This window comes from Rhodamnia argentea, chromosome 1 (genome assembly GCF_020921035.1).
Source record: "Rhodamnia argentea isolate NSW1041297 chromosome 1, ASM2092103v1, whole genome shotgun sequence".
NCBI classification, from domain to species: domain Eukaryota; kingdom Viridiplantae; phylum Streptophyta; class Magnoliopsida; order Myrtales; family Myrtaceae; genus Rhodamnia; species Rhodamnia argentea.
Genome location: NC_063150.1, coordinates 15,634,229 through 15,659,916, shown reverse-complemented (window position 1 = coordinate 15,659,916; position 25,688 = coordinate 15,634,229). Strand labels below are relative to the sequence as shown.

The window sequence follows — 25,688 nt, the reverse complement described above, 5'->3', positions numbered from 1 at the left end:
TTGACGTTGACATGGATATTTTTATTATTTTTTAAGAAAATTGAATGTTTAATTTTTATTCTTTCATTTTTGCCGGCGAGGGCTGCCTTGCCCTCATCCTTGCACAATGGCCAAGGTTGTTGGTGACCCTGGCGACCTTCTAGGCCAAAATGAAAGGAAAACATAATAAAAGAAAATAATAATAATAATAATAATAATATTCAAAAAAAATTTTGAAATATAATTTGAAAATGATCATATTAACGCCGGCCACGCCATGTAAAACGGTCGGCATCCGTGTTATCAATTTTTTTGCCTAAATTGGCTAGATGGATTCAATTGATAACAATATGAAAAAATTGAGGACTAAATTAATTCAATTAAAAAGTTTATGATTGAATTGTTACTAATGCAATAGGTTTATGACTTTTTATTACTTTTTCCATAGGACATGGAAAGAAAGAATCGATTTTGTATTGTCTAATGAGTATCATGTAGTTCCCTCTAATTTTGTATTTTCTTTTCATCGTACAAGATTATACGCATAAGCACAACAAACATTCAGAAAAATATGTCCATTTGGTACGAACATTCCTTGTACTTGACTTATGATCAAGAACACTGGTTTCTTCACACGACTGCGTTTTACACGTGAAATAGACAAATGCATCCTCTTGCCCACAATCCTATAATTAGCTTCCTGTAGAAGCAGCAACAGCTCTCTGTATCAACTGTAGAAGTAACAACTGCTAAATTTTCTTCTCAAAAATTTAATCTTGATCTGTTCTATGAATTGTCTGGTCTTATGGACTTGGTCAGATGTTTCTCTTCCCCTTGATTGGGCACTTATCAGGTTGCCGAACGATGTAGATGACGTCTCCTGCATACTTGTACAAGTCTTGATTACGATGCCATGTCCACAAAGCATGAGTCTCATTCTTCACCTACACGAGCGGAAAAGGCGGTGACCGTCAAAATCTCCCTAAACATTCTTTCTTTCCGAATGCACAGGTGAGATGGAATGCTCAATTCTTTCACTTTTGTTTGAGGAAATGAGAGACTAGTGTCGAAAATGATGTTACAATTTTGATTTTTTTTTTTCTGCGAATAAAGGAGGGGAATTGAATGTTTTCATCTGTTTTACACCTCATCTTGGGGATCACCACAAATGCAAATTGAATAATTGTATGGTCACTCCAGAAGCGGCGGCAGACTAGAAAGATCATGAACTGAGCATTTTAGGATGTAGAATGAATATGGCAGTCGTAAGTTTGTAACGGAGGGTTTCGCATGTTGAAGTTTCACGGTGCTTTCTTACTCAGAATGTTTATCTACACTGAAAATGCGGGGCTTAAGTATACTCCAAGTAACATAAGTTGTGTACGGCGCTCACTTTAGTGCCAAAACTTTCAAATCGATCACTTTAGTGCTAAGTTTTTGTAACTTCGATCACTTAAGTGCCAACTTCTTCTAAAAACAATCATTTTAGTGCCAAAGCTAACGTGGCTTGCCAAAAATTCGACATGTGGTATTTTTTATTAATATTTGAGATGACGTGGCTCGGTGAATTTGACACTAAAGTGATCCTTTTTAAAAGAAGTTAGCACTTAAGTGATCAAAGTTACAAAAATTTAGCACTAAAGTGATCGTTTTGAAAGTTTTGGCACTGAAGTAATCGAAATTACAAACACTTAGCACTAAAGTGATCGATTTGAAAGTTTTGGCACTAAAGTGAGCGTCGTACACAACTTATGGCACTTGAGGTGTACTTAAGCCGAAAATGCGGCATTGCTTTCATAAATCCTAACAAGAGAATATCATGCATTCGGTACATACCTCTCGATACAGTCGTGTAGAGCAATTAAGGGATTGTTAGTTACCTCAAAAATTCCATGCCCGAAGCTGCTTTCTCTGTAAGCGCTATATTCCGGTTGCCTGTCCCAGCAGAATTTGCCTGCAGCAGGGCCTGATGTGAAGTTAAAGGCACAGAAGTCACCCATGTACCTATAAGGGCTGGTACTTGGGTCTGGACAGTTTCCAGGTTCATCTGCATGTGTAATTGCCAGGTCCTCTCGGTTACCACCATCTCCGACCGTGATGTGAACAGGACCACAGGGATCTAGAGTGTAGTTGTATACTCTATTTGACCGCTCATAGGCATGAACCTGTTGATTATTTCCGATAGAGATTCATGTCAACCGTTGATCATGCTCAACAGAAGAAGAGGGCCTACTCGATCACAAAGATAAAGACCCATTGCAAAAGTTCCACAAAATGTTTGAGCATGCCATATTGCTGAGATGCAGCTAATGCTCAGAACTGGATTATGTATCGATCTGCCTCATATAATGCCTAAGATGGATATACGAGACAAAAAAGACTAAAAACATTTGCACCCTCTATTCCGAGTTCGAAAAAAGCAACAGTGAACCTTTTGCTGGGGCATCAAATAACAGATAAACGATGGGGAATGGTGACTTACATGTCCAACAAAGACGACATCAACCCCATAACTGTACAGCAAATCCTCCATTGCAACCCTCATGCACTCTACCTCTCTGTAATGTGCCGTGTAAGTGCTGTACCAAGGAGGGTGCCATGTAGCCACCAGCCATGGTGTGACTTCTCTGTCAACCTTAGACAGGTCTTTCTCTAACCATCTGAACTGATCCGCTGAGGCAAAAGCATACTAGTGTGAGAGACATGCTTCTGAAGATCCTACTATTCGAGGGAAAAAACAGAAGGACGACGCTCACATGATTTATTAATAGAAATATAGGCACCAAGCATTAAAAAGTGTATGCCGCCAGCATTGAAGGAATAGTAAAACGTAGACGATGATCCACTTTCTTTGGATGGAAATGCAAATCGAGAACTATAGGCGACAAAAGTTCGATTCTCAGCCTGTCCTTCAATCTCATGATTTCCTTCTATAACCATGATGGGCACTTTCGACACTAGAGGCTGCATAAACCTGAAGTGAAAAAAGAAAAAGAAAAAGATTATATGAGACTCCAATGAGTTTGTGAAAGCCAGCATACAAAGAAAATTAAATGCTTCATCGGGAACACAATGCTTGAGGCCAAATTCACAGTTTTTCAAAAGCATCCACACGAGCTCTTGAGAGAACTCCAAGAGCAAAATATTAGCAAGAATGTAGGAGATTCCTTTCGCTGCACTCTCAGATGAATTGCATTTGAAACCCCATCAAGAATTGTTGGCTCTATTTCCACTTCAGATTAGTGAGAATGAGGCACCCTAATCGCTGATATGATATTATTTCGACTCTTCATAAGATTCGAAATGAACAGAAATCATCTCAGCCAACTAGTTAGCGACTCCGCTGTCCTAGTCAAGACTGAATAAAAGTGACTCATTATTTTCCAACTAGAAAGAAAAAAGTAGTATGTCAACCTGCCCCAATAATCCCATCGTGGCTGGTAGGTTTCATGCTTAGGAGTTTGTGGAAACGAGCAGGAGTAGCAATCGGTCACAGTTCCATTTGTGAGATACCAGTCAGCATAAGTCACATCCCCGACCATAAGAACAAGATCAGGATGATTACTCAGCATGTGGTCGACCGTCGAAGTGGTATTGTATGTAAGACCCAAGTCACCAACCACGGCCACTCTGCTGGGGTAACTCCTCTGGCCAGCGACGGGCATAGTCCTAAAATAATATATATCGCTCATTGCTATTGAAGGATCTCCACATTGGTAATAGTATAATGTGTTGGGCTTCAACCCTGAAGATAAACCAAAGTCAGTAAGTGATATCAGAGTGGAAAATATCGGCAACCAAAATCCCTTAAAAGTAGGAATGGCAAAAGTCCGTGACAGTGTAGTGCCAAAGTTAAGCCGCTAGAATATGTCTGATGTTCGGACAAGTTTCGGAAAATTACGTTGAGATTACTAACTGCAAGAACATCTGACATTCCGGAAATTTCTTCAGAGAGTTTTCCTCACATTTCGTTTCTAGATGTACTTCCAAGCTTGAGAAAATTAAGAATTTGACAGAAGAAAACGAACTGCTAAATCAAGTGGAGCTTCACATATGACTAACTGAAAAAGGAGCCAAAATGTTGGGACAACTAGGAAAGCATTGGTCACAGATTCAAATGAAGGATGATTTGAGAAATTTTTATTTAGCATTTCCTTTTCTTTATGACCTATGTAAGTAACAAAAAAATAGATAAGCTACACATGAGAAGGTTCAGATACTACAATGCAACTTTACTGCTCTAACAGCAGATGAGTGAACAAAGCTTTTGTTACAGGCTGTGAAAGTAAAAGTTCACACTAGCTCGGCAGCGAGCAATCTCCGTCCTTCACCATAGTTAATCAGATTGATTTTTGTCAGTAGCCTTACATCAACTTCCAGCCAAAAAGAAAAAGAAAGGAAAGGCAGAGCAGGATATTTCTCACAAATATGCTATTGCTGCTTCGACACTATAGTTTTAAAACTTCATTGACGCAAGAACAATGATGCGTACAATACCTTTCAGACGAACATGGTGTATAATGCCAGAAGTGTAGTTTTTGAGACCTTCGAAGGGATAAAGTTGGTTGTAAATCAGCGAATAACCGGTCGCCTGACGACGCCGTCCAGAACTTGAGACCCTGTAAGAAACAACACTCCCCACACTGTTCGGATCCAACGGGGCGATGTTGTCACCTATCTGGAACTCTCCTGCAAACATTTCAGAGAAACATCGGTAGCAGACACAACCTTGTGAGTAACAATCACAGCCATTGTGCTGCTCCTTAGCATGAAAAACATCACAAATACCCAGGTTTTCGATCCGGCTTGAGCCAGACAAACAACCAAACTACCGTATCATAATCTCATACTGAACCTTTAACCAAATTACGGTCGGATTTCATAGTCCAATCGAATCCACATATACACAATTGCCACTAGATAAATCCAACTCCCACCCACCGACATCATCTTTATCTAAGAATTGTAAGGACCAATCACACTACACCCAACTAACCATGACTAAAGTCACATAAATATCTGATTTCACGGTCAAGTCAGATTTGTCTCATCCAAGTCTAAAAGTCAAGCTCCATTCGATCTCTTGCATATCCGTGGCCTATTCGCATTTATCTCGATCACAATCCAATGAAGAAAAACCAGAAAAATAAAGAACGAATATTATCAGAAGTCGGAGCCAATTTGGCAAAAATGGAAAAGCACCCGCAAAGGCGAACATACCCGTGATCCAAGAAATCCAGACGGAGTTGTAGTTGGAGGAAAGGGAGACGGAGATTTGCTCCGGCTCGAACCCGGAGACCGTCCTCTGGACCCGACGGTCGGTGTCCGGCAAGTCGACGGCGTTTCCTCGGAAGCTCTTGTCGAGGGGCACCGTCACCGGCGGGAACGGCCCCTCGAGAGTCGTTGGGATTCCTCCGACGAGCGCGGGCTCGGAGCAGAGCAAGAAGCAAGACAGGGCGAGCGAGACCCGGAACAGCACCGGCGGCATTGCCGCCATTTCTTGCGCGTGAGAGACGGACTGTTACGACGACGACGACGACGGCGACGGCGAGGAGTTAAATAAGCGGTTGGATATGGAGAGAGAGAGAGAGAGAGAGAGAGGGAGTGGTTTTTCACGTGAGAAAGCGCATCACGCGTTCGCCGTTGTGGGTCGTGCTGAAAAACTAGAGAAGTGGACGAGATGGGTACTTCGCCAGAAAACGCCAAACGCGAAAGGTCGAAGAAGAAGCTACCGCCATTGCGACTGGTTCCTGAGTGTCTAGACTTGCTTGCTGCAGAGAGAGAGAGAGAGAGAGAGAGAGAGAGAGTCGGGGTCGGGCACGAGGTGGACGAGGAAGTTGTCCGGTTGTTTCCGCGGGACTTTACATTGTGACTTTAATTTAATTAATGCAACTTACCAAAAAAAAACAAACTAAAAATTAAGACGGTTGGCGTAAATTATTTTCTTTTCCTTTTTCACGGTGGGATACGTTCGAAATAGTTATTAGATTTTCTGTGAGGCTTATCTACTGCATAATTATTTGGGTTCAGACAATATGAATTCATAAAGTGTTAGGTGATCTTGAATAAGGTTCTTACGTATCGTGTGATTGTTGGATCCAGAATTGTTAGTAAATTAAATTTTGATATTAGTGTGTTAGGTGGTCTTTGATCTTTATCATCCCAAAAGCTAGCTCAAAGAATAAGAATTTTCATCACACTTATAAATTGATCATTAGTCCTTTACACGATTGATGTGGAACAATTCCTACATAAATATATTTTGAAATCCTTTATATAGATCGAAAATAAAAAACTCGAGAATTCTCTTAACATAGCTTTTTTTTTTTTTTTTTGGGTATGATTTACAAAGAGAATATACTTTTGGATTTGCTAGTATTGGTCCAATCACGTGATGTTGACGATTCGGGTTAGCCAGCCAAGGCAGAGACGTTATCCGCAATTCTTCATGACTATTAGAAAGCTGAGTAAAGAAAGAAACGTGCAAACTTGTCCATTGATATCTTCTTTTAACGCCTTGTGGGTGATACATTCGACAGATTCTGCGATTCAATTTGGAACGCCTTCTCTACCAAAATCGATGAGCTCTGCATAGAAAAGCCCGACAGACCTCAAGCCGAGTCGAACAGACAATACTATGCAAATCGCTAATGATTCTTGTTCCGTTTTATCGGAAGCTGTTGATGATGAGTCGATTCGCAATTGCGTTAGGAAACAAAGGGGGAGTTAACCTTTAGCTTAAGTTTAGTGCCGTATGGTATTTATCGATGTCAAACAAAAGACGAGCTTTCGACACCCTTTGGAAAGAAAGAGCTGTGGCATCTATAAAATAAGCAACATGTGATACTGCGAAGAAGATCTAATCTGCGAGTAAACGGATGAGTCGAACTAAGTTAACCCAGAGTGATTAAGATTTTAGAGTATGGATCGAAAATGGTTATGGGTTTAACCTAATAACACTCGAATGAGGGTGTAGAAAGTGCATATTTATGAACCGAATCCCCTATGTCATGTTCTTAAGAGCATAAGTTAAGGAAATCAATGAGGATTACGATCTTTTCTATGATATCCTAGCCCACAAAAATACGATTACATAATGAATTTGTATGTAGAAATGGTAACCTAATAATATAATTATGAAACCCAATCCCAAACGAAGTTATCGATTCGGGTTGCTTTGGTCCGGTCCGGTTGTAACTTCTGTTTTAACAGCGGTGCTATCACCCAATTCAAATATTAAGAAGAACATAAAACATTAAGAACCATTAATTGACGGTGGAGTGCGTCAATGATGCCAAAACGAGTAACATTTGAAGGAAAGTTTCATCAATTTTATTTTATTTTATTTTATTTTATTTTATGTGTGGAAATAGAGTAAGTAGAAGGATGGGAATGGAGTCTTGCTTGATTGATGTTTTTGTCTATTGAAATTACACAAGCGATCTAAGTACTTGGCAACCTCAAGGCCATTCGTTTGGGAAGTACTCGAAAAGATACTGCTTTGAAACTTGTCCTATCTACTATCTAGTTATGGTGGCTTGTCCTTACGGTTTAGCTACGGCTAGAAAAGAGTCGGGAGGACCATTTGGAGGTGAAGGGGAAAACTTCGCCACCTCGAGGCGGGCTTGAATATTAAGCAGCGTTGAGTTTGCTGTCAAGAGTAGGATTGAAGACGATCCTAATGTGGATGAAGTCGCTTGAGACATTCATAGAGCTCCGTGCAGGAATTGGCACGTCTGGTTTTGTTGTAAGAGTTGTGCCACATAAGCTTGTAGCCGGAGAGTATGAAGAGGTACCTCCTGCACTTCCAAGTTTGAGCTGAAGAAAAGTCCCACTTACCCATAAGAAGATGAGTGTAGTCATTTTTCTATTATGTTCTAGTTCTTTGTTAAGGCTTAACAGACCAAATACAACCAAGGCAATTTCTCACAACCCCATGAATGCACAGTCAGAGCTCGGTATAACGATGATAAACAGTAAATAGCAATAGTTGCAATGAACAGAATGTTGTGAGCCTTAACAATGAGTCTACCTCGGCACAACTGAATCGTTTGATTAGAAGACTTTTCCTTCTTTGATGAAGTTACAATTCCGTATACCAACCTTCCAAGGTCAAAAGAATTAACCAGTCAGAAATCTATACAATCCTCTTACAGCTCCATGATTAGTAGACCATACTTAATCCGTACGTTGGGTCACTCATCAATTGTAAGCCAAAGAGAAAAATAAGGAAAAAGCACTAAGGCGAGGTGCGCAAGAAAAAATTTGCACCTCCATCACACATAATCCATTTACAGGGAGGACCACGGAAAGTCGTAATCATGTATCAATAAAATCTGCAGACAAAATAGTCCTGAGAAGCTCCTTCAGATTAGCTAATACATAGCGTGGTCCTAAGCTCTTAACACCGATGAAATTCAATAGCTGCTCTAGATCCTACAGCAAGAGAAGATTATAAAAGAAAATATGCAGAAGAAGAAAGAGAGAAGCAGGTATACGATCAGTCTGATCTAAATTTTTTGACATGCCACTACTACAAGATCCATGAAAAATCACATGTGCCTGTAATGCAAAATGTGTGCACAAACACATTAGAGAACCAGGGCAATATCGATGTAAAGAGCCACCTAGATTGTATGATAAACATAGAAGAAAGTATGCCTGATGTGGACTTGATAAATAGGGACAACATGCTATGTTAAATAGTTGCCAAATGCTGACATGAAACAGCAGTCCATCTTAGAGCAAGCATCTCCCCACAAAGTTAACAAATAATGATGCAGCAGCACATTCCATTATTATTTAAATGTGTAGTGCATGAAATCAAGCTTCAGAGTACCTTCAGTAAGGATGCAAGCTAAAAGCTTTGCAGATGCAAGTAAATGGCAGAAATCTTGTGTGATAAATATGCTACTTTTACAGCAGTTAATCTGATAAGCAGTCCAGCGGTAGAGCAGATTAAGTATACCTTGTTTAAGAGGAATACAGCATAAGCTGCTCTTGTCGTATCCTGACCTTCTAAAAATAGCGGAAACTCTATGGTTTTAATATTAGAACGTAGGTTAGTACTTGATGAAGAATCAGCTGGAGTTGTATCTATAGAAGGGGCACGATCAATTATATACGAATTTGATCCACCCAAATGCAATGGATAACGCAAAGGAACTCTTAAGTAGGAAGCTATGAGAGAAACAGCCTGCAATTCAAACAAGGCAACAGTTAATCCAAAGTCTAACATTTAAAGCACACAAAAAATTTCAAGTTAAGTTGCATTTTACTTCCTTCCAACAAACAACACTGAATCGCAAAGGAAAAGTGTGATTCAAGTTCCTGTCAAAGATATGTCTGATATCAAACTCTCCTGATCCCAACTCTCTTTCACCACCCACTGACATGCAGTGCACACACCCACATACAGAGGTGCCGATATACAGTTGATCCAGAAGAAGGAACATACATGCCCCACATATGCCAAAGCAGTCGCAGACCTCTGGACCTCCTTTTTATCCATGAAAAAACTCATCTTTGTAAATGGAAGCATGGTCAATTGCAGGCCAAGAATCGTCAAGGATTCAAGATTTACAGGCTTAGAACCAGCAGAGCTACCTGAAACTATAGGCAACTAAAGATCAGAAACCAATGACACAAGTCTAGAAATGAAGAAACACCATGGATCATTTGAGTCCTACATTTGCTAAAATGTGGATACATAGCACAGTCAAAAGAAAAATTAATCCAAACTAATTAGAAAACAAATGGGGCAAATATGTGATCATGACGGTGCTAAAACAGGCCTAGCTCACATTGACCTGCTGCTGAGACCACGATCTTCACCAAGATGATCTCGGATTTGTTTGATTGAGTCCACAAATCTTATTGCAAGTCATATCTTAAATTAAATCCAGAGAAAAGAAAGTTTTTTTTTAGTGGGTTTCATAGCTCTGTTGGTCTTAATGGTAAACACCAGTTACTTTTCTCTGGAAAAGCTGTGCCCGAAGTACCTTATCATGCCTTATGTTCCTGTAGAACTCTCTGAAGAAGAATGCAAGCCCTTAGTAGAGAGCATTGCCAAAGAAAACATAGTAAAATGCAAGCCCTTGGTGATCAATTATTAAGCTAAATCCATAGTTGTACAGGTTAGAAGTAAAATACGAACTGTGAAGAACTCATTCTTTAATGTTGTCAAAGAAAACCAAAGCTCTACACGTAGTAATTGGGAAACATGGTGTCGCTTTTTTGTTCCTTTTTGCAAACCAGACAACTAGTTTACCTGTAAAATTAAATGGCCCACAGGAGTGAACTTTCATTCCAATAGTATTGCTTAATTCTCCCCCACAAAAAAAGTGTAAATAAGTACCATATACCCCAACAAACCATGACAGAATAAGCTATAAAAAGGTTGAGCCAGTTTGATTTAAAGATAAATATCTTGCTCAGTGAGGCCAGAATAGCACATCAAGTGAAAATAGAAAAGGCCACTGCAACAGTGGAACTCTTAAGACCAGAAAAGCTTATCCATTGCACAATTTTACCTAAATATTGAATGTCCATCGAGGTGAGCATGGTGAAGAACAAATAAACTAATGAAAACAAAGTATTCTTTGATGGTACATATCTGAAAATTTTTGCAAATTCATTGTATCAGAACTCAGAAGAAAACATAATTCCAAAGTTATCCTTTTCCCAAGAAAAATGAAAGGATAGTGTCTTTATGCATATCTTCTTAATCCATGAGCAGTCAAAATCATTAGCCTGAAAATGCATAGTCCCTTACTATCCTAAGGATACAATTTTGGCTTTGACTAGAAAGTTTTTCACTATTGAGATTGACAAACTCACAAAGAAATGCAAATCACACAATTGACAACCGATGTCAAATGCACGGTCTTCTTTAGTCAAAGACCTCCAAATTAGTGAAAAAGAAAATCATAACTTTCATTTCTATTACCTGATCTAGTAGTGCTTGGAAATGATTCAAGTTCTTGATCTTGTGCTTGTCCAACAGATATTTTAACAGGATAAAGCACCGAAACTTGTGATACCATATACTGCTGCCTCATTCTAAGCATCCTTTGCAAATTCTTGAGCTTGCCATAACCCCTTTGCCCAAGTAACCTATTTGATTCCTGCAGCAATAGTGACGATCACATTGGCAGGGTGAAAGAAATATACTCGCAGTACGCTATAAGAAAAACCAAGGGAGAAAAATCAACAAGAAATGAGGATATTCTGTATGTTGTCTAAACTAGGATGAATGACGCCTGATGCGAGCAACTGAACATGAGACGGCAATCCTAGGAAGACTGATTTATCGACCACAACCCACAAGAGCTGTTTTTCTCGTTTAGTCAAACAATGTGTTTGCTTTCTAATGGTCAAGAAATTTCCAGCATAGAAATTTTTTCATGATGCCCTTCCTCTTTTGATAAATAACAAGAAGTCCAACTTACTATAATACAAATGCTCAATCTAGACTAAGCCTGTCTAACGGATGAAAGAAGAGAATCAATCTAAATGTTTATCAGAATATATGCAGAAAGTAGCAAAGCGTGAGCCGAAATAGATGCGACAAAATAGATAAAACAGATTGCAGCACTCTTCGACCACATTGTATACATAAAGTCCAAACAAATAGATGCTTTGAAAGTGAATGAAGAATCATAGTATTTTTTGGTCCTAAGATGTCTGCAGGCTGCAGACTGTTCTTAGAACCCAAAAAGAAAATCAAAGCAGAAATTCCAGAAACCATCCCCTAAAATGATAAATATCCAAATAGGTATGAACCACACACCAAAGTCAGCTAGAGCATAGAACTGCAGTGTGGGAACCTCTTGACTCAAGATGCTGGAACGAAATCACAGGCATTTCAAAGTATTCCAGCAGAGGCTTTGAATAATGGTACAATTCACTTCTTACATATTTTGAAGTACAGGATCAGGATAGCTTAAAAAACTATTTATAAAGACTAATTAAAGCCTATAATTTATTTAAATAGAAAGTCTGAATAAAAGACTTAAGCACAAGACAATATAGTAAAATAGCAGTAGTAGCACCTGCAGTCGTTTCCGGGCAACCGAGAGGGCTGTGCCTGCAACTAACAATGACCTAACTTCAGCGGCAAGATCTTCCTCTTTCCTTTTAGCGTCTTCTACAACAACGTTCGTACGCAATGACAAGTTCTGCATTACTAGCTTTCTACCATCCACTTTTTCCCGCATTTCCTCAAGCTCATTCAATCTTCTCAAAGACTCGTTTTTAACCTGTCAAATATGTTACCGCCCGCTAGCACGCGGGCTATTCAATCAAATCTCAACTCTAGAATCAACACATAAGACAATTTGTGAACAGGTCATAAGTTATTTCTACCGTGATCCACTAACTCGGAACAACTGGCATGAACACAAACAAAGCAAGTGGAGATAATTAGTTAGGTCTCTCAAAAACAGCCAATACAATGAAGGTGTGATGCCATATAAATTTCTCTACAAGTCAACCACGAACCCCTTCTTTCAACTCAATCTAAACTTTGTACAGGTACAAAAATTAGTTCACACCATTTCTCGTCCAAAGACCGGAGTGGTAAGCTCTCTGAGAGATTCTTAACCTCTTAGCCAACATTATAATTGCACCCCCACTTACGCAACACAAAAGAATCGAATTTCGCTAGCAAAGCTGAGACGATCAAATCTCGTTCGCTGCAGAGAGCAAAATTGAACTAAATTCGCCACATGTACAGGTCGGATCGTAAAGAAAGTAAAACCGATCGCTCAAAGCTCGATGGAAAACCCCAAAAGACAGGACATTCAACCTCAACACCGCCATCGAAACCGTACCTGAATAAGCGACTCGAGTTGCCGATGAAGAGACTGTTTCTTCTCCTTAGCTTCTTTAAGGGCACAGGAGAGACTCACAAGCCGCGCAAGCTCCGGCTCGAAATCTTCCCACTCGATCAACGTCGCTTTGGGAGGCGGATCGGTCTCCTTGGGCTCTCGAGCGGCGTTCGGTTTTGTTTCCATCGACGGCTAGAGATTGAGATTGGATGCGGGGTTTCGAGAATACTTCATGGGTCGACCTCATCGTCCTCGGGCGCTGGCGAATTAAGGCTTGATTTTCAGGACGTCCGGTCCATTTTCTAGGCGGAATCGTGGGACGAATATGATTTTTCTCGAGAAAGTTCTTTGTTTCTCTCTCTCTGGGAAAGAAAGTGAGTGGGGAAATTGGAATCGGAGGAGAGAGGGAGGGCGTCGCTCGCGGCTGCTGTTCGTTGGGGGCCAAAAAGCGAAAAGAGGAATGACGGGTGGAAGTTTGACTTTCAATGGTTGACTTTTTACGAGATGGATCGAATTTCTCCCCGATACACACGCTACGTAGTGCAATAAATAATTATTGTATTTATTTATTTTTTTGGTCCAAAAATAATTATTTTATTTAAAAAAACAAAAATTTTATTATGTCCTCGAACGCTCGTTAACGAAATCGAACTTCTCTCCCTCCGGTCACTCCTTCCCCTAAATCTCGAGCGCGCTTTCAAGGCCACAGCCTTTAGATCGAAGGTAATGACTTGAAATCCGAGATCATCAACGTCAAGCAACCTCGAATATCAATTGAGATGAGCAACCATTAGACATGGACAACGACCTGAGTATGGCCGGGCAGAGGAGCGCGCAATCATCTCGCTTTTTTTATTTCTCATTTTGCCATCATCTACATATTGCTTACATTACGACTTTAAAAAGGAAAGGTAAATGTAAAATCACTACAGAAAAAAGGATAAAATGGTAAATCTAAAAGGAAGAAATTTCTCATCCGTTTCCACTAAAACATCATTTTCTCTCTCGTTTTCTTTTGCTAAATTTTGAACAATGTTCATATAAAAGGGATTGCTTTCTAGAAATAATTTCGGGTTGTGGTAAAAATAAAAGAAGAAGAGAAAGTCAAGTATTTTATTTCGCCATCCGACTAAAGTGAGATTTCATTTTTAATTCATTATGACGTCACATGGGAATGAAATAAGCACACATGCACGTGGCGCGTGCATGGAAATTCATTTTAAGATTAACTGGACATGTTGGTGGTTAAGGAGCGAATGAAGAGCATTCCAATTCTTTCAATAAGACTTTCATCTTTCGCAAGTTTGCTGACGTTGTAATTAAACAATGGATACATGTGTAAAAAAAACGCTTCTCATCTTGATAAAAATATTTCAATTGCAACTTATTTCATTTACTTTCACTAATATTCAATTATAAAAGTAAGAAAAAATTTCAAATAAGGGCCCCGAGCGCTCTTAATTTCCCAAATAAGAGTTTGAAGTTGACCTTATTTGAAATAAGAGCCTAAAGTGCCCTTATTGTCTCAAATAAGAGCCTAAAGTTGTCATCGTTGTTTCAAATAAAGGCTTAATTTCGCTGGTCGGTCGGTGAACCAAATACTCGGACCGATCGGGGGCTTTTTTGTCAACATACCATTTAAACTTAATTTTTAGTTAAATTAAATTTAAAAAATGAAAGCAAAAAAAAACATAAATTTCCCTGGGGGGGGCGCCCCCCCCGGGGGGGGGGGAGGGGGGGACCCCCCCTTTCCTAGAGTGGGTTTGTTAAGTGAGGTTAACGAGCCGCGCTTCCGACCCAGGTGACAGTGGATCTTGGCACGCGAGTCCCTCCTAAGACCCATTACTCGAATCGCAATGTGAAGAAAATTTTTATCGGGGTCAACCTTAGTGTGGTCGAGTGAGATGTGCGCAGTGTACATGCATATAGAGTCGCCACCGATCAATTTTTGGAGGGTATGATCAGGAACCCTATCGAACGGTCGGGAGAAACCGTTCGATTTTACGAAAACCAGAGAAGTGGGTTCGGGGACTTGGTTACGCCGAGATTCACATCGACGCCCTTTCGGTTATCGAAGTTGAATGATTTTCTAACCTAGGAATTCATGCAGATGAAATTTAGGGTGAGGTAGGCTCTAATGATCTAAGGATATCATGCAAACGGGAATTTGCATATCCTATCAATCACAATTAGGAAATTTAATGCGCAATCGAGATAATCGCAGCCAAATCAACCAATCAATCAAGTAAGACGCGTCTAATATGACCCTATCGGCCCACGTAATGAACTCAATTAAGTGTTGAGATGGTTCGGGAAAATTTGGGGCGGAAGGCCCAAAAGAGTAAAATGGTCATTTTGAGGTCAGGGACCCAAAAATCACAAAATAGGGTCGGGCCAGTTGAATGTGGCCATTTCCCATTTCCTGTGATTTTTAGAATTTTTTGAAATTTTTCTAATTTTTTTGAAATTTTTATTTATTTTCTAAAAGTCAGGAATTTTTTGGATAAATGTGGATCAACCCTCAAAACTTCAAAATTTCTCGATCCAGACTATAAGAGTTCCAAATCGACCTAAAAATTTTTTAGAAAATTTTTGGGAAAATCTGGAAATTTTTATGAATTTTCTATGAATTTTCTTAATTTTTTTGGATTTTTTTGGAAATTTTTATGTATTTTTTATTTATTTTTTTATTAATATTTTCGGACCGGGTCAACCCGGTCAACGACCGATCAACTCGGTCCAGACCCGCCCAGACCCGCTCTACACAAAAACGGTGCCGTATCCTATTTATTTATATATTTTTTTTTATTTTCTAATATTATTTTCCTAATATTCGGATATAAAGAAAATAAACGGACACCTGAGATCAATCCCGGAATCGATCTCAGCCGCTCGAGCATTCGGGATCAAAACGGCGACGCATCGGTCCGTCCCCCTAAAACGACGCCCAATCAATTAAACGAATGGACGGTTACGGTTTGGTCTAGGATCAATTTGGGCCGTCCGCTCACTCACAAACAAAACGACGCCGCATCAATTAAAAGAATGAACGGCCACGATTAGACCTAAGACTCAATCTGGGCCCGCCCCTCCTTTTAAAACCTAAAAAGACGACGCATCCGGTCTTTATTCCAAACGACGTCGCTCACCTACTTACAAAAATGGCACCGTTTTTATATTATTCGATTTTCTATCTAATAAACGAAATTCCTAAAATATTAAAAAAAAAAAAAGATCCAACAGTCCAGAATCAAATCTAGCTAATTATCTAGACCGTCGGATCAAAGCCGAGTCAGCTCGCTCGCGCCAACGGCCGAGCCGACTCGAACCAGACCTATCACGCACTTGGACTTTGACCCATTGACCATGCCGGCCAGCTTCATTGTCTACCTCGCGACAACACCAGATGAATGGCCGAGACCGTTTCAGCGAGATCCAACGGTGAGATCTCATCAGAATGACGCGGGACCAACACGCATCGACTCACCTAACTCTCCCGAGCAACATATCCAAAAATCAAGCAATTTCATCCAACAGATCACGAGTCATGAACTACGCACAGTCGGCCATGGCCGAGTTTGAACATGCAGATTTAGGACAAATCAAAGCAATTAACTCATACACGAGCATAATAGGAGGTTTAGGAGACTTACCTCGAGCTCTGATCGAGCTCGCACTGGCTGGAAAGGCTTGGCCGGTGTTCGGCCAGGCCGCGATAAGTGGAAGGCTTGACTTAGATGATTCAGACGAGATCAATGCAGAAATGAAGTGCGATTGTGATTAGTGAAGTTCCAGAAGCAAAAGGCACATAATAATTGATAGAATTATGCTCGCGAAGATGAGATGCCATGATCGCACAGTAGGATGATCGAGAAGTCGACTCACTTGTTCCGGATGTTGCAGGCCAATCAAGGTGGTGTGATCGCTTCCTGGATGTATAAGCAAGCTCCTGGAAGTGGTTGCAAGTCTTGATTCGCTCCGGATTAGGCGGCCGAGCAGCTCACGGTTTGAGCTCCGATGAACATCAGTGGAGCTCGCGAGAGCTTCTCTCACTACTCGCTCTCTCTTTCTCTCTCTATTCTAGTATTCAAAGAGCACAAATGAGCCCCCCTCTCTCTCTCTCGAATCTTCCCAACCTTTTATACTCGCTTTTTGAAAATTTGGCGCGTCGAGGAAGGGCTCGCCGACTCAATCACACGTGCAATCACGTGCGATTAGGTATAAGGGGGGGGAGAGAATCAGTTATGATTCCGTCCAAGTCCGTTAGGCCTCCGTTGACCCCCAAACAAGCACGAATTGCACTTGGTCTTAGAAATGTTGACTTTTCGAACACCGAGACTTTGACCGGCTCACTGGAGCTCCTCCGGCGACCATTGGCCATGAAACTGGTGGCGATCGATGCATCTTGACCCGAGGAGTAAAACGCCCAAGGTAATTGATTCAATTAGAGCCGAATTGATCCTCAATTTGGTCGTTGAAATCCATCGTTAAATTTGCAGAATTGGGCAAGTGAGTTGGGGAAGACGACACTATTCTGGACCGGTCCGATCAGCGATCAAACCTATCCGAATCGGTTCAGACATGCAATTTTCGAAATTAATTAAAATTCCCGGAGAATTTTTACAATTAAACCTCAAAATTGAACTTAGGAGCTCGAATTCTATCTGAAAATATGATTTTGCCCAAAAGTCCACTTCAATTTCTACAAAAACCCCAAATTTTTCTAAAATTGCAAATTGGGAAAAACTCCAATTGGACACCCAAATGGCCAAATTAGATCCAATTACCCCTGCCAATCGATTCAGAATATGTGAAAACCCTAGGGGGTGGTTCAATTTTACCATGAAAGCCCCTTGATTAGAAGTAATTTCAGAAATTGGAAAGTTGAGGGACTAAATTGCAAAGATTTTAGGAATTTTTGCCCGATTCGTGAAATTGAGGGTGCAATTGATCAAATTGAAGCTACAAAGGATTGAAATTGAATGTCTTGACTCAAAATGTGCAAAAATTACAAATAAAAAAACTCAAATTGTATTTTTTATACGAATTCAACCTTTGGTGTTGTGAAGAAACACCTAAAATTGAATTCAATTTTTGATTTTTCTTGAGGTCAATAAGAAGAGGGAATTAAAATAAAAATATTGGATATTTTTCTATATTTGTTTGACCTCGGGAAGTATTTTTTTATGAATTTTCTTGTATTTTTCTATTTTTTCGAAAATATTAAAAAAGTGAAAAATATGAAAAATTATTTTTTGCTCAAGAATGGTTCCTTATGCTTGGCCAAGGCTACCAAACTTGATTTTTCGATTTTTTTGATTTTTTTTTATGAATTTTTGTGAATTTTACGAAATAAAACTAAGAAATACTTGACCAAAAATCAAGTGTCAGCAGGCTGATTGCAAGCGGGGTTGCCGGCGCCTCAACGAGGGCCGATGACTCCACCAATCAAAGGCGAGGGTTGCGGTCCTTTGCCGAACCAAGACGGAGGTCGCGACTCTGGCCCCCGCCTATGTTTCCCTCATTTCGATTTTTTCTTATCTTTTATTTTTTTTAAAATTTTTGAAAATAGAAAAAGGTAAAAGTTAAAAAATATAAAAAGAATTAAATTACGAAAATGTCCCTATCAACCGCTGAGTCAAGCCCTTTTTTGAGATTATATGACTAGTTTAGGTCTTTATTTGAAATAATATTCACTTTAGACCCTTATTTGAGACAATGAGGGAACTTCATGCCATTTTTTTAAACAATGTTAACTTTAGACCTTTATTGAAGAAAATAAAGACATTTCGGGCTCTTTTTTGAAATTTTTCCTAAAAGTAACATGTCAATTATATGATACCAAACTTGTCAAACGGATGGATTGATCTGGGATTGGGTCCGATCATAAACGGTTCGACTCAAATTGACTCATATAACCAATTTATCAACCATTTATTACAATGCAAATTTCTCAATCCATGCCCGACCCGACCCATATTGTTAAAGCATTTATATATTTAATCCAATTTAGAAAAAAATTATTTCTTATAATATTTTAAACACTAAATTTCTTTTTATTTTGTTCTTTTCCTTTTTGTTCCTATCTAAGTCCGACTAGGGCCGCCCGACCACCACCGACACTAGGTGAGGGTCGGCGACCCTCACCGATTTCCTTAAAAAAAATAAAGAAAGGAAATAAAAAAAATCAAAAGTCATAAAAAGGTTAATGCCACGAAAAATCTCAAACCGGTATATTTGTGATAAATTTATCTCTAACTAATTTTTAACCACCAAAAACCCCTAATCGATATATTTGTGATAAATATACTCCCCTTTATTTTCGTTAAATTGTACCATCAAATTGCTAAGTTGTATTACACGTGGCGGTTAACAGATATACTAGTTTGGAGTTTTTACCTTCCATTTATCATATGTATACTAGTTTGGGATATTTCGTAGTATTAATCTAACTTAACGGAAACTAGGCAAAAGATTAGGTTCTGTTTGTTTCACGGAAAATGTGGCATTTCTAGAAAATGTTTTCCAGAAAATAGTTTTCCAGGAAAATGACGGTATTTTCTCTTGTTTGGCTGAAATATGAAAACGAATCAAAAAGTATTTTCCGTCGTTTGGTAAGGAAAATGAACTTTCACTGGACATGCCTTTTAATATTTTTTTTTTTTTTTTTTAAAAGTATTTTCTTAATTATTTTATTTTATCTTTTATCTTTTCTATTTTTCTTTCTTATTTTTTACTTTTATCTTTTTTCTCTTTTGTTTATCTTTTTTAATTTTTTTTATTTTTCCTATCTTCCCCTGCTGGTTAGCGGCCATGGTGATCGGCCACCAAGCCTCGCCACCTTTCGGCGAGCTCAAGGCTCGCCTCATCGACCTGGAGTGAGGCCGTCGGCAAGGCCGTGAGGCTCAGCGGATGGGGCTCGCAGCCGTGGATGAGCAGACCAAGGACAGCAGTATCACCAATTTACCGTGGCAATAGCATCACAGGCCAACTATGGACGAGCCAAGCTCGAGAGTAACGCTATCCCTCCTCCTTGGCCGTCATCGACATTGTACGCCAGATCTGGCGAGTCGGTTGTGACCACTCGCCAGATCTGGGAAGTCGCTCGGGGCCGACTCGCGCAAAGCCTCGAGCTCCAAATCTGGTGAGTTCGCCGCCACTCGTGAGGCCTTGAGTTCTCCTTGACTCGCCGATCTCTGGCATGATGTCAAGCTCACCAAAGAAGCCGAGGAGGTAGATGAAGGAGGTGATGAGGGAGACAATGGCAGCGATCTTCTGGAGGGTGACGACGTGGAGGGAAGCATGAAGCAACATCGAGAGGCGGAGCGGCTTGGTTGAAAGAGAAAGATGGGAGAAAAGGAGCAAACTGCGTGAGGAAGATGGAGGAACAGGAGCAAATATGGAAAATGATGCGAGCGCAAGAGGGCAACGTGAGGGAAAGAGGAAAATGATTTCCCTCCTTTCACAAATGGAAATCATTTTCCACAGTTTTATGAAGAGTTTTTTAATTGACCGGAAAACATTTTCTTTGGCTACGTATTTTCTACCTCTAAACACCAAATACTGAGGAAAATGTTTTCCACGAAAACCTTTTTCGCGAAACAAACACAGCCTTAGTTTAGTGTACATTTATCATATGTGTACAATTTGAGATTTTTTGTCATAAAAAATTAGTTTTGGATAAATTTGTCACAAGTGTATTAGTTTAGATTTTTCATGATATTGATCCAAAAATTAAAAATGACTTGTTTATTATGACTCACTTAAGATAGTTTGGTAACCCCCCATTTGTGACCCATTAAATTGATTATTAACTCATTTATGATCCATTTGAGCTTATTTCTAAAAGCTTAGAGAACTCATTTTGGTCCCACACCATTAAATATGATTTTAGATGAGGGTGATAGGTTCTAAGATGAGGGATTCCCATCCTAGAACCGGGAACCCGCCCACTAAGGATTTGTTCCAAAAAATTGGAACCAGGAATCGCCCGTTGGATCCATGGAACTGATCTCACCAAGCTTCACGCGGATACTGACTTGTTTTCCAGCAAGCCTTGAACTGTTCCCACCAAGCTTTTTTTTTTTTTTTCTTCCCCCAGCAAAAAGAGTGTCATGTTCTTTAATTGCCATGTTGTTTGTAAAAAACCTTCAAACGCTTGCAAAAAATACTTTACTTTCCTCTCAATACTTTGAACAGTGAGTGGATTGAAGAATCTAAAAAAGGGAAATTACAGCAATTACGATTTTCAACTTATAGCAAATGAAAGCGATTGAAAGCTAGGAAGGGAGGCGATATAGAGAGAGGGGGAATGGGGGGTGAGGGCATGAGTCGCGTCTACGAGGAATAGCCGGAAGCGCGACTGTGAGTCGATAGGAGTTGAGAATCGAGAGATGGAGAGATCGAGGGAGTTGCTTGAGAGAGTTGAGACGAGAGAGACCGAGATGAGAAGAAATAGCTGACAAGCGAGACTAGGGATTTAGGGTTCTAAATTTTTCTTATTTCTTATACTATACATTACCAGTCCGGTCTAGGGCAAGGCACTTTCACACATGGAACTAGAAACCAAACCAAAATCCAACCATTTCAGTTTATTGGCATCGGAAATCGGACCGGTTCCTTCCGGGCCCATTGGTTCTAGGTCAATCCGGTCCGATTCAGGGCGGTTCCCAAGTTCTAAACTCATTTTCCACCACTAATGAATACCAAAACTTTCATGCTCTCATATCATAATCATTAAAATGTTTATATAATATTATTTCTCCTAAAAAAATCTAGTACAAGGGATTAATATGATCTTAGAGGGACATTTTATCAAATCTTTTAATAGGGTGGTTGTACTTATTATACAAGCTTTTATTCATAATAATCAACGAAAAAACACGACAGTGTCATTCTAGAATTTTCTTATAATAACATCAATTACGTAATGCTTCATGAGAGAATGTGGCAAACATCTATTATATTGTTAAAAATCAGAGTTAAGAGAATGTTATTTGGGAAAAATACTAAAAAGTCTTAAACCTATTGCATTAATGTTAATTCAGTTTTAAATCTTTCAATTGAACCAATTTATTCTTAAACCTTTTTGCATTAGTACTAATTCAGTCCATCCGGCTAATTAAGATTGGAAATAGCTAAGATGGGCACCTGCCATCCTAGTGGCACCATCAACGCCGACGTGGAACCTTTTTTTTTATATAACTTTTAAATTTTTTTTTTCCTTAACTTTTTTTTTCTTCCCCCAGGTTTTGGTCGGCCGACCAATAGCACTAGCAAAGGCTAGCAAGGGCGGGCCTTTGCCTAGGCAAGGGCAAGGCCAGGGAGGAAGGCGAGGCTTGCCTTTGCCTGGGCAAGGGTCGATCTCCTCCTCGATGCGAGGCCGATCCTCACCTAGTCGTCGGCCCGCCCTCGCTCAGGTGAGGATCATCCTCACCATAAAATGGCGAGGGGGCCTCGCTGGTGCTCCCTCTCGGCCCCGCCAAGGCTTGTGGCCGATCGGCCACGGGCAATAAGAATAGGGGGAAGAAAAAAAAATCCACTAATCGTGATTACTTCTAATTTAAATATAGATTATGGCATAGCCTTGGTTTAACTTCATTTGGTATTAACTTAGAATTGGGGATTCGGATATGTCCGAATATGATCCGAAAAAAAAATCTCACCCAGGGGTGGGATATATCTAGGTTTGGATGTCTAATATGGAAAAAATTGGAAAAAAAACAGTAAAAAGGAGAAATATCCCATGGTCTTGCTTTGTTTTTCACCACTCGATGTCAACCCCACCAGGTCCGCAGCTCTCAGTCGATCTCTCTTCTTGCAGTCGGCCCACCATCGACCCCGACTGCCATAGCCTTAGATCCCTACTTCTAGCTTTGCACGCGCAACCATCCAAAGTGTTGATTTCCTCCAACGGGTTTTAGTTTTTTTTTTTTTTTCGTGGCGGAAGGCCCACATTTATTTCCATTTATTTCACGAAATATGAATGGTTAATATATTTTGTAAAAATAATCACTAGTGTGGCTTGCAATAAACAATGAAAAATGCTGCAGTTATCAATAATAATTTATATATAAATATTTAGCCGAGTTTCAAATTATTCATTTTCTATGAAACAGATCATAGCTTTTATTTGTGAAAATTTTCGGCACCCGTGAACACTGCTCTTGTTTTCAACATGCTCTGCTTTGATTTCGATCTGAATAGAAGGATGGCGATGACTGGTTCAATTGATGGGCCCACCAAGGAGGGTACCTCTCTACGACCCATTTAATTTGGTGATGTTTGACAAAAAAAAAATAATTTGGTGATGATGAAACTTTTTGGGTCTACGTCTGGTCCCTGCTTACTATTCTGTTCTGCGTTGTCAACAAGTTCCCGAGGCAACAAAGTTGGAGAGTTATATATTTTTCCTTTGATTCTTCATTTTGGGTGATAGACAGTTTAAGCCTGTTTCGGAGAAGGACTCCATAGAGGAAGATTGATCAATCAAAACGCATACAGGACTTGCAATCGTTAACCTCCTGCCATTGCTGGAGGATGAAGATGATGATGGTGTGTGGGTGTCTCATCTTCCCTCACCACCGGTCACGAGAGAGAGAGAGAGCGAGCACGAGATGAGTGGATTGAGACTATTCAAGGCATTTCAAATTCTCATTTGAATAAATATTTATTTGGATCTATGTTATATCTAGACATTGTCAAACGCTACACAGAATTTCAAATCATTATCATTATCTTTCCCGATCTTATCTTATTCGGTATAAATGTGTGGGCAACCAAATACAGGCTCAAGAGATAACAATCCCAAATAACATTATATAAGTTTATTGACACTAAGGATCTATTTGGTAATAATTCCCAAAAATTGTTTCTTAGCATAAATGATGTTTTCTAATTCTATTCTTGAGAACTGAGAAAGATTTTCTTTGCTTCTTGTTTCTGTATAAAATTTGCTTCTTGACCATTGATCTGTTATCAAGAATAGAAAAATTAACTGACGTTATCAAATAAATTTCAGTCCTTTTTCTATTCCTAAGAATAAAAAAGAATTGGAGAAATATGAGCGTTACCAAACAAGCCATAATTACGAAAGAACTGCTACCTAACTAGTTGTCTAACATCATCAAGACCGAGACAATTATTTAATGACAAAAGGACAACGAAAATGCTAATGTATTAATTTTCTTTTCTTTTCTTTTTCTCCCTTCTTCCTATAGCCGACCAGAGGGAGGGTTAGGGGTTTTTTTTCCAATTTAATTTTTTTTAAAAAAATATTTACAAAAATATTTTTAAAAATAAATATTCTGATTAAACGCTAGAGCGGCTAGGCGTGGGCCCGAATGGCGCTCGCATGGCCGCTGCCAAAGGCTTATCTTTATTTTTATTTTTTAAAATTGTGTCAATTTTGCATTTTTCTCCCTATTTAAACCTTATTTCCCTCTTTCCTCCTCTTTCAATCTTTTTAGCCGACCGAATTGCATAATTACAACATTATTTATATGAATATTTTACCAATTTTATATTATGAATATTTTCAATTAATTTCATATATTGTTAAATATGTCTTGAATTTTATGTACCCGGTCCGGTTTATCACCCGACCCGACATATTTTTGTGCGCCCACCAAAAGTGGAGGAAAATTGAGATTTAGTTTGGACGCGAGAGTTGGGCCAATAGGCCCAACTCGGAACAAGCCAACAAATCTCCTTTGCAGTGCGAAAAACCCCGCAAAAAAAATTTTTTTGGGCTCTATTTTTTATATTGCACTAGTTTCTTTTCGTTTGGTATCAATATTTACTAAATTTTTTTAAAACAACTCAATATTACTCTGTTTGATCATAGTGGAATTTCGTTTTGCCTCGCCTGTGGATGTAGATCACCTTGATCGAACCACGTAAATCTTTGTATTCTGTGTTCGCTTTCGCATTTGTTTTCCAACATATATCTTACCAATTTTATTTTATGAATATTTTCAATTAATTACATAATTACAACATTATTTATGAATTATAGATCTTAATAATTTTTTGTATTAATTATTACTTATTATGTTATAAAGATAAGCTTCGTAAAAAAAATTATAAATAAAATAAATATAAACGTGTTAAAAAATACGAAAATATTATAAATATAAATAATTAAAACACTTAAAAAAATGAAATTAAAAAAAAAAAGATAAGCCTTGCTCAAGCCTTGCCTTAGGCCCACCAACCTGGTGAGCCTCGCTGGCAACCCAACCGCGAGCGAGGCCCAAATCAGAAATAAATTTATTTTTAAAAAATATTTTTGTAAATACATATTTTTTTAAATTAAATTGGAAAAAAAACCCGAGGGTTAGTGAGGGCAACCTCACCCTTGCTGGCCCTTTGCCCTCCCTTTGGCCGGTCGCCGATTCGGTGATTGACCAAAAGAAAATGATAAGAAAAGAAAATTGACATTTCACTTAAAAAAGAAAAATAAATTAAAATGTCATGTTACTTAAAAATTTAATTACAAATGTCACTTATTTTTTGGCTGAATTTTTTTACTGAAAACACTTAAATAATCGTTTTTTCTATATATAAATTTTAGCACTTATGATGTCCTTTTGTCTTTATTTAACTTGTTTAGAGGATGGTTACCTACATATATTGCATCTCGAGCTAGTAGGCATTTGAGCAGCATTTTTCTTCAAACCTCTGTGTTAATCTATGAAGAATTATCAAATTGAATCTCAACCGTGTCTCCTAGGGTCAATTGAACGAACAGACTGATGAATGCTGCCCATGTTAACTCGGAATCGTTCAGTCACTTTTTTTAGCAAAATTAAAACTCATCAGAATAGTTTTTTGAGCAAAACAAGAACTCATCTGAATTTAAACACGTTGAGCCCCACA

At 39.1% G+C, this 25,688-nt stretch overlaps 2 protein-coding genes across 3 annotated transcripts; both read right to left on the bottom strand.

Annotated features, from left to right (window-relative positions):
• Window positions 1–622: 622 nt before the first annotated feature.
• Window positions 623–5,857, bottom strand: LOC115731557 (purple acid phosphatase 15-like). The gene is made up of 7 exons (XM_030662220.2): window positions 5,200–5,857; window positions 4,477–4,668; window positions 3,394–3,724; window positions 2,736–2,953; window positions 2,462–2,652; window positions 1,860–2,144; window positions 623–923 (listed from the first exon to the last, which is right to left on the bottom strand). Exons 1-7 carry the CDS (start codon window positions 5,474–5,476, stop codon window positions 795–797), a joined length of 1,623 nt encoding a protein of 540 aa, XP_030518080.2. The 5' UTR covers window positions 5,477–5,857; the 3' UTR covers window positions 623–794.
• A 2,175-nt stretch (window positions 5,858–8,032) lies between these two features.
• On the bottom strand, window positions 8,033–13,256 carry LOC115753275 (UV radiation resistance-associated gene protein). Of its 2 annotated transcripts, none has more exons than XM_030691822.2 (6): window positions 12,813–13,256; window positions 12,033–12,239; window positions 10,928–11,105; window positions 9,437–9,585; window positions 8,948–9,175; window positions 8,033–8,415 (listed from the first exon to the last, which is right to left on the bottom strand). In XM_030691822.2, the coding sequence occupies exons 1-6, from the start codon at window positions 12,993–12,995 to the stop codon at window positions 8,299–8,301; spliced, it is 1,062 nt and encodes a 353-aa protein (XP_030547682.2). In that variant the 5' UTR covers window positions 12,996–13,256; the 3' UTR covers window positions 8,033–8,298. The 2 variants fall into 2 exon arrangements, with proteins under 2 accessions (XP_030547682.2, XP_030547681.2); XM_030691821.2 differs by having other exon boundaries at window positions 9,437–9,591; window positions 12,813–13,255.
• Window positions 13,257–25,688: the final 12,432 nt, after the last annotated feature.